At 37.5% G+C, this 9,724-nt stretch overlaps 1 protein-coding gene across 1 annotated transcript; it reads right to left on the bottom strand.

The window, feature by feature from the left end:
* Positions 1-1,035: 1,035 nt before the first annotated feature.
* Positions 1,036-2,136, bottom strand: LOC139722825 (neuropeptide Y receptor type 6-like). Its single transcript, XM_071634120.1, has one exon. The coding sequence runs from the start codon at positions 2,134-2,136 to the stop codon at positions 1,036-1,038; it is 1,101 nt and encodes a 366-aa protein (XP_071490221.1).
* Between the last annotated feature and the right edge of the window lie 7,588 nt (positions 2,137-9,724).

Below are 9,724 nucleotides of genomic sequence, written 5' to 3'. Positions count from 1 at the left end.
CATCTTAACACCCGAAACAATCATGTTTCAATACATTAAGCTAGGTGTGTACACATACATGAATTCAAGACCAGACCACGTTACTCTACTAAATGCATGACAATGCATTGTATAATTAACACCAGTGCAATGAGCAAATGACGATTTTGATTAACAGTTTAATTCATTCATTGATATTGCATAAACAAATTGATGATTCAGTGAATGAACATCTTCAGTGTACAGGTGGTGTCAGACGGAATACTTTACTACATTTTGTGGTTTCGATCTGTTGAAAAGAAATGCATTGGTACATGGCTTAAAGCGCAATAACTTTACATTAAGAAAGTTGAGTATGTTTTCTTTGTCATGTAGATATGGTCTAAAAACGATTTGCTTCAATATCACTATGTCTACAATACCTACAGCTTCATCTATGATTTTTTTTTTACCACAGAAATGTAGCTTTTCCCATGCATTATATATATATATATATATATATATATATATATATATATATATATTCATAATATCATTTATTACCACCGTAAGTATAGTAGAATTTCTTTTGGACATGAAATTTATGTACACAATACGTACGTATAAAGTGAAGGTGTTTAAGTGAGATATGAAATATAAGTCAAACATGTCTTTTAACCTTATGTGTATTCACTTAAACGGGAAAATGACTGAGAAAAAAAGCAGGCAGAGTAACATCAATTGAGCGCAGTCCTGCATAAATGCTTATATGAAACATTCAACAAATCATCCAGCCATTACATGTGCTTATTGAGATTCCAGCGTTTCTAAAATAAAGTTCCTTTATATTTTATGAAGGATGACTGAAAGTAGAATATTCGATAGCAGAGTTAGCGTGTGGAAAAATGAAATCTTTGAAGAAATGACTTTTAAGCGATATGTTAGTGTACACACTATAACCAGAACCACTGAACGCAGTACCATTGCATGCAGTGACAGTCCGACTAACCATTAAGATTCTAACATTTCAAGATACCTTGGTCCAGCCGCCATCACTGACCATGGGCCTTAGACCCTTTATGCCGATGATTTCTTTCTGTTAGGCGTTTGCTTGCTGGCCAGACTAGGTTCTGCAAAGATTGGTGCATGGCTGCCGGTAGATCTCTTGAAATACGCCCTGACTGCATCCCGGAACTGGGGATGCCGTAATGTGTAGAGGATGGGGTTGACGCAAGAGTTGCAGAAAGCAATGACGATAAACACGCGGCTGAGAGGACTGTAGGCGTAGGAAGCCTGTGTGAGCCCGAGGTTGTACGCGAGGAACGCAAACTGGTTTGGCGACCAGCAGACGATGTACAGTAATACGATGGTGAAAGTAAGCTTGAGGATGCGAGTGCGCGCGACGTCGTGGAACGACGCCGTTGTGTTCTCGAAGCGGGACGATTGGCGATGGAGCGTTCTCACGATGGCTAGCTGCGTAAATAACATAATGGTTGTTGGAACTGCGATTCGGATGGCGAAAATGTAGACGCCAAAGGCAGCTTGAAACGTAGTGGACGGGAAAATAAACACACACACCCCATCGATGTTCATTTTGTTAATGACAAGCATTGGCACCATAAGCATACTCGAAACCGTCCAGACAGATACGACGACGACGTTGATGAGTGGTCTGGTCACGTATCGCTTGAAATGAATCGGATACACCATGGCGAAATAGCGATCGACAGTGACAGCAAGAAGACTGTATATCGATGCTGTCACTGATGTCCACATTAGATAGTGCCCCCGTACGAACCTACAGTAGAGCGACCCCAGCCACGAATCGGGAACGGTGCGTATTTCCGGGTACGGCAGCAGGAATACGCACGTCAGAAAGTCGGCAATCGCCAAGTTTCCGACCAGGATGTCAGTTGAGCGGCTTCGAGATCGACGTTGGAAAACGACCACGACCACCAGGAGATTGCCCAAGATTCCCAAGATAGAAGTAATAAGTTCGCAAACCACAAACAATGACAGGGCCATCGAATTCCAGGACCACGCGATGGGGTTCTGGTTTGGGCTTGGTGCTATGATGTCATAATACTCGTAGTTGGCCTCATCAAGATCGTACGCAACCGATCCTACCTGAACAGTCTCTGATACGTTGTAACCCATGGCAGCAGTTCTGGTGGACATACGTTCCAGTACCGGCGCAGATTCACACAGTGGCTGATCCTAACAGTACGTCGTGGATTGTGCACTAGGTTTGCCAGTGAAATTTGTCTAAAGAAGGAAAAGTACCATAAAATGACTTTTAGGGACAATAAAGATTCGTGCCTCCGGAAGGGGCTTACTGTGGGCCAACTGTACTGTTTAACTCACTGTATTCTCCCCTTTTGCCGAGTTGAAATCAATGCAATATATCCAATAGATTAATTTTAAAGTATGTATTTAGTTCAAATGCATTATTGAGCTGTATGTGATGAATTGAAAATAAAAAGACAAACTTGTTTGCGGGGGCATCATTTCCAACAAGCCTCGTGTGTGCTTTCTATCACCCCCTTCATTCAAAATGTATTAATGGTACCACGGCAATTGTGTTTTGATTTGTGTAAATATTATGTTTTGATAAGGAAATGAATGAATAAACTTCGTTGGAATTTCAAATAATACCCACGAGTTCAATCACAACACAAGAATTTGTAATCTATAACCATTTTAATTTGCTACAATAGATAAGATGGTCCTAGCATAATGACATTAATGTGATATTCATCATGCTACCATATTTCTATTTTTATCTTCACTTCGCTGGGAAGCAAAAATCATGAAGCTCCATTCCAGCTGTACATTACATAGCAGAGTTACTACGCCTGGTGACGTGCGACAGTGCAAGCATTCTAGCAAGAAGTTTTCGCCTTTTACGTGCTGCCAGTTATCACACACACACACACACACATACCATGTAGTTAGAAACTAATGCTGCAGGGCTGTGATGACACGATTTTTTTTTTACTTGGACATTATTATTTTCGAGATCTTACCCCATTTGCCATAGAACAATTACTCATTTACTAGTATCTTCGGCTCTAGATTTCTGAGAACACGACCCAGTTGTACCTTTACATCGCCAACTAATACATTACGATTGTTAATAAAGCCACTCATATAGTTTCGAAGAAAAATACTAATTTGAAAGCAGTAACGTTTATTGCCATAAAATGCCGTAAAATCATCAAGTTTAAGAATATATTACATATGTAAAAAGATGCAGAATACATAAAAATGTGGCAACTATCTCATTTTGATAAAATAACGCCTTGTAAATCTTGCCTGCAGTATAGTCATGGATAATCATTTTAGTCACGATAGAGATCGGGATTACTTTGAAAACATCAGTAGTCTGTTTAAAAAGTGAAATATACCAACCTTTGGCGCTTAAATTTTCTGCAAGGAGGAGGAAGGTGGTGGATGAAAATGTTCTAGAGTCCTTGATGTCAACGCAATGCACAAAGGTTCAACCTTACGGGGAAATTTGATGTTACGTTTGAAACCTGGGTCGAATTTATATTGCCTACATTTCTCGCGCATGACTGTCTGCGTCCCATCCCCACCCCACCCCCATCTGCCCACACACAACCAAAGATCAGATTCTATCATTATTATTCATTTCATCCAAGGGACGTGTGCAAATATACATCATATGAATCACTCGTTCCACGGGTTAGAGACATTACAAACCCCTTTAAAAAAAACATCTCCTTGTTGTGTCATTATCTTTTACAATTAATTTATGATTTCTTTTCTGCAAGGTTTCTTTTCCACCAACTAGTTATCTGCTGGAATGATGAAACTGTTGGCCTTGTACTAATATGCAACAAACTATAGGATATCAGCATAATATATACATATAAACATTGTATGATATGCTTAATAATATAATGTATATAATCTGATATATATGTATATATATATATATATATATATATATATATATATATATACATATATATATTTATTCATTTGTTTATCTATCTATTTATTTATTTATTTATTTATTTATTCATTCATTTATTTACAGAGAACATGTCTGTCATGTTGTCATCATACAGTTCATACCTACAGTCCATAATTAACGAGGTAAGCCCTCTCAGTACATGGATGTCTGTGATAACACGCCTACAATTACAACAAACGCTTTCCGAAACGTGAGTAACTCCAGGTAGATCATGAAAACATGTCAATTCGATAAGTATGCATCCAAATTGGATGTCAATCAAATGACACATGATGAAAGAAACGGGGAGAAAATTAGAATAATGATTGACAACCTCATTTCATGATATTGTCATTGTTTGCTGTTATTTCTTGAGGGAGTGAGTATTTTTGACGAGTAATGGTCAGGGGTGTTGACTATAAACGAGTTTTGATAGCAGTTTATCACAACTTAAGCGTAACTAAGCGACCCGAGCAGTATTGAGAATCAAATCTTAATATACCTTACGGCAATTAGCGATTAAAGCAAGTTTACATTTGATATTATCCACTTTTAAAACAAACAAAGCAAACCAATAACTCTCGATAATACGCATGGAAGCATGGCGACATAGTGGATCAATCTGTGGACTCGACGATAGGAGGTTGCGTGTTCGAGTCCTGCCTACTCGCACGTCCTTGGAGAACATGTTTTGCCGGCTTTTTCACCTTTGACCCCGGAGCATATTTATGGGTACCTGTAGACAATGATTGGGTAATTGCAGTGGCAGAGTCTCTTCTGGGGAAAATTGTTCACACCGTACTGGTTGCTCTGACATTGTCTGATGGGTGAATTAGACAATCATTATCCTTATCATCGTTACGACTGATGTTGTCGTCATAGTTCATTTACCAAATAATACTTGTTCATTTCTTTATCTCCCTTACATCGTGAAGGTTGTTCCGAGTGGAGTTGACGATTCGTGGGTCCATTCACTATCAACAATCCAAAGTGAGTTGCAATTTCTAATGCAACGCAGTAATTGAGCAATCACATGGAAAATTTACTGAGAACAGTTGCAGACACCAATTATTCCACTTCACAAAATACACAATTCACAAAGCTTCAAGTGCACGTGAAGTCAGCTGAAGTATTATCTTCAATGCTATCATTGACTTTCTGGCTCTGGAAATCCTTGAACTGTTCTGGAGAGAAAAAAAAATAAAACCTACATGAAGTATGGTTTGATTTCATACAAATCACCGGTCGGTCGCTGTCCATCATTATTCTGCATCAAATCACAAACTTATCATTACTTCAAAAATGCCTCACGGAGTCATACCAATTAATGTATCTTCGACAAAAGGAAGTGTAGTGAATAGAGACAGAGGGAGAGAGGGAGAGAGAGCAAGGGAAAGATGGAAAAAGTGAGAGACAGACAGAGAGAGTGAGATTGATGAGAGAGAGGGAGTGAGACTGAAAAGAGAAAGAAAACATAACAGCACTGGTATTTGACTATGAAGAACCTTAAGTTTCTCTACGCGGTCTTTTCCATGTATATCTCTTTGTCTGACATTTTCTATAACAGTTTGTATCAACATTGATGGAACATATCTTTCAAAGGGCATGAAGTGCCCAGTCGCTACTAGTATCAGAATGCTAAAAGCCTTAATTGCTCTCGTCCATTAACGACAAAGAAGGCACTGGGGTGAAAAAAAATCTAAAAGCGATAAAGGAAAATTATGTCTGCTCGGCATGCTGGAGATTCTTCGGTCTCTCTATCCAGATCTGCGTGGCAACAAATTGCATCGATTTTAAAGTGATCTCTGCCTTCCTGCCTCCATACGGCAAGCACGAATGGACTCCTTTCAGGAAATCTATGGAAGTTATTGCTTTTTGGATGATTGTATACAATAAGAAGGAAGAAGTGAAAAGTTCTGATGCTGTTTTGCTAACCTGCGCTCTTTCTGTTATAATGTGACAAATATATATACATAGATCAAGATCAAGACTCTGATAGTGTTGATAAAATGGAAAACAAATTCAGTAGGAAAGACTTCGAAAAGCGACTTATGATTTTTCTAATGTTAAAAACTATCGTACTTTGACAAACTCATCTATTCAGTAGACAGTCGAAGTTGAGATATTTGAAATTCAATCTTCTCAACCAGTTGGCCGCGATATCGCCCCACCATCAAAAAATAAAAAGAAGAAAATTTCCACTCTATGTAACTTGGACTCGAAAAAATTTTGCCTCGGATTTGATTTTAATTTGATTTGATTTGATTTATTCTCTGTATGCATTTCTTTTTTCAAATATATCAACTTTCTGCAATTTCATTAACAAAGTACAAAATAATAGTAGTATACTTTGAACAATTATCATTTTCATCAATTATACAATACATCTGTAATGTAATCACATTAGTAACATCTTAATAATTTGCATACAGAACGATTGCCAAGAATATGTATAAAGCTTGACTGTTTGGCAACCGATCTAAAAAAAAAAATTGAGAAAGCTATGTTCTAGATCGTCGTCACACTCATCACACTCTGACTACGAACATTAGGCCCTAGGCCCTCACAACACTCTGCACTGGGTACATCCCTGCACACACCCAGCTCAGGTTGTTATCTTATTCTATATTTGCACAGCTGAGTGCAACACCGAGAGCTGGAAACGTAGCCTAACAGCATTCAAGGTTTCTCATTCTCATAATTATTTGCAAGGAGCATATCGCAAATTCTTTCTAATTTATATTCATTAACTTTCTATGACCATTTTTCAGGGGCAAATCTTGAGGCAAATAAGATTTAACAACATTTGATGACAATAAGTTGAATTTCTTTCATTTCATATCGTCAGCTGTTGCGTTTTTCTTGTTTCCTTTGTCGCCATTGAACGCATTTCATGCCAACCGTTACATACCGTATGTACGATCATGCTCTGACGAATAATCAATATAAATGCACGTTATACAGGAAGCCCCAGCGGTAAGCGTTATATGCTTGTATATCTAGACCTATACCCACCCCCATCTAGGTACTTCACTAATGAAGGATTCAGCCTTCAGTCAAGCGAAATCTTAGAACAAACTATAGATAGATGTTCTGACTAAACACATGCGCACACACCCAACACACACACGCACATACATGTACATGTACATACGTTATTATACACACGACTGAAAATCACACTCTTACAGAGTTACATGTCTTTTTCTTTCCCTCTTTTCAACACATTGACAGGTGTAAAATGGCACGCCTACAATTGTTTCTGAAGTCACCATGCATCTTTTCTCAATCTCCTTTTAATGTAGTGATGTCTTCTTCACTGTTCTTTGTTTGTTTGTTTGTTTTTTTCTCACAAGATGATATACACTGTTACTATAATAGTACCGATTACCTCAAAATTATCAAGCTATGTTGTTATGCATGGGTTCAGGAGCAAGTACTTAATACTTATCCATTGCCTTGATATTATTTAGTACGTCAAAATCAAAATCAGAATCAACGACAAGACCAGAAGCATAGCTTATTACGAGTGCTGGCTTTACACCAGCATTCCGAGTGTGAATATCCTTGATGCGAGTAACGGACAGTGGAAATCAATGTAGAGTTGTATTATGTAAACCAAGCAAAGTTCGACATTAGTGGTAGCCCGGTGGGCCGGGGCCACCAGAAGTCTCGGGCCATCCCTTTTCAATAAAAAATATATGTTTTGGTAGCCTCAATCAGGCCAACAAAAGCAAAGGTTAGTGTCGTGCCTTGTGTAAAAGAAAGACATTGCAGGTACAAACAAAAACAGAGTTTTTCTCAACATCTTTTTCAACATATTACATTTTTTAATCTTTCCAACTCTCCTGCAGGAGTTGATTGCTTTGAGAACAGTAAGTTTGGTTCAACGCGGCTTTATGGTTATAAGCATGATACGATCATAATCAACATGGACTTTGAGAGACTGCGATAACCAGGAGTTTTAATATCGTATTGTCCACGTCGGTTCTAAATGTCTTCTTTTGTTACCCACAAATGTCATGTCTTTGATGGCTTAATGCTACGCTATATGTAAAATGTCAGATGTGATTGCCTAAGTAAGCTACGGCGCTCTAGAGTCAAGGTTTACAAAATCCTCCTTCTCACTTTACCCTATAGTCTTGTGGGCGTGATTTTTCCTTCATCCTTAAAGCAAATATTAGCGTTGTGATCGCATACAGTTCCAGCAATACACATAAGGATCTATTCCTGATGGTTTTCAGGTGACAAATAATCGGGGCACATCATTAGTGGGTCATTCTAGAATGACTTGCGTCCTAGGAGTATGGGGCAAACTTTGATGTTATTTTTAATGCGTAAAGATCATTCTACTCTTGGTCCATGATTATACTGTAAATGCCTATATTGAAAGAGACATTTTATCTGGGCTATCTTGTAGAAGTCTTTTACATGAGATATCATGCCCTCGCTCTCGTCTTGAACAAGAATGTATTACCTACATCGTTTTTCCTTACCTAGACGTATTTACCTTGGGGTGTGTGATAACGGTAATAGTAGGATGTAAGAACGATGCATGTGTCACCAAATAGACCACAATTGACCAATAATCATATCTATCTGTGCCACCATTACTCTCACAATTACATGTATTAGTGACTAGTAGAGATTCATTATCAGCCCAATAAAACTTAGGATAAGTATCTTTTATGCATCTCGTAGGTGTTCTCTTTTTGAAAGTAATACTGTCGACCCGTGTCGCCCAATTTAAGCTTTTTGGTCACACTTAAAGAGGAATTCCATCCCAAAATGAATAAACTTCAAAAGAAAAAGGAAAATATTCCCTACATAACTATACAAAATGACAAAAATCGGATAAGAAACAAGGAAGATATAATGACATAAAGCAATTTCACATTTTTTCAGAAAACATTTCTTGACCAGCCCTTATGCATATTCAAATGAGCAAGTTGGCGATGTAATGGCCTCACAATTTCTTATCCATTTCATATTATACAGAAATGACAAAAAAATCTCATACTTCAGCCGTATAAATCAAAAACTTGCCTTAAAACTTGCCTCAAGAACAAAATGTTGACTCTGTTATATCTAGGTATAAGAATATACCTCTATTTGTATTAGCTAATAATAACAATTTTCCGAATTTCATATAAAACATACATGAAATATTGTGAGGTATGACATCATTAACTCGCTCATTTGAGTATTCATAAGGAATGGTCAAGAAATATTTTCCGAAAAATATGAAATATCACAACGTCATATCTTCCTTATTTCTTATCCTATTTTATTTTTTCATTTTTGTGTCGTTCTGCAGTGAATATTTTTTTCTGTCTTTTAAAGTTTATCTATTTTTGGGTTGATTTCTTCTTAATAGTAAACCTTCTTGTCGGAAGAAACTGGCTAGGATTCCCAATGGATCAAGAAGAGGAAAAAATATAGATAAAAAGATAGATAGATAGAGAATGATAAACAGAAAGATAGCTCGATATATATGGATGAAGAGAGAAAGAGAGGGAGAGAGGGAGAAATGAAAGGCCATGACAGACGTATAACTCCTTGATAGCATTATAATAAGCTTTGTTTCTGATGCTTATACATAAAGCAACATCATTTGTGAGGAATCTTAATTACTGGAGGCTCAAATTTCATGTCACCATTATCAATTTCTAATCTTTTAATTTCACTTCGTAAATGCAGTTTTTGATTGATACGTTGATCCGAACATCAGAGCACGTCAACAAACTTTTTGTCGAATTCATAACAAGATCAAGGGGCACGTAAAAA

The sequence above is a fragment of the Diadema antillarum genome, unplaced genomic scaffold (assembly GCF_040938485.1).
Source record: "Diadema antillarum isolate AM-2024a unplaced genomic scaffold, OU_Dant_1.0 scf00000172, whole genome shotgun sequence".
NCBI classification, from domain to species: Eukaryota; Metazoa; Echinodermata; class Echinoidea; order Diadematoida; family Diadematidae; genus Diadema; species Diadema antillarum.
This window is presented reverse-complemented; position numbering and strand designations above follow the sequence as displayed.

Excerpts from the sequence above, each read along its gene's own strand:
- LOC139722825 (XM_071634120.1), bottom strand. The coding sequence starts at position 2,136 with ATGTCCACCAGAACTGCTGCCATGGGTTACAACGTATCAGAGACTGTT.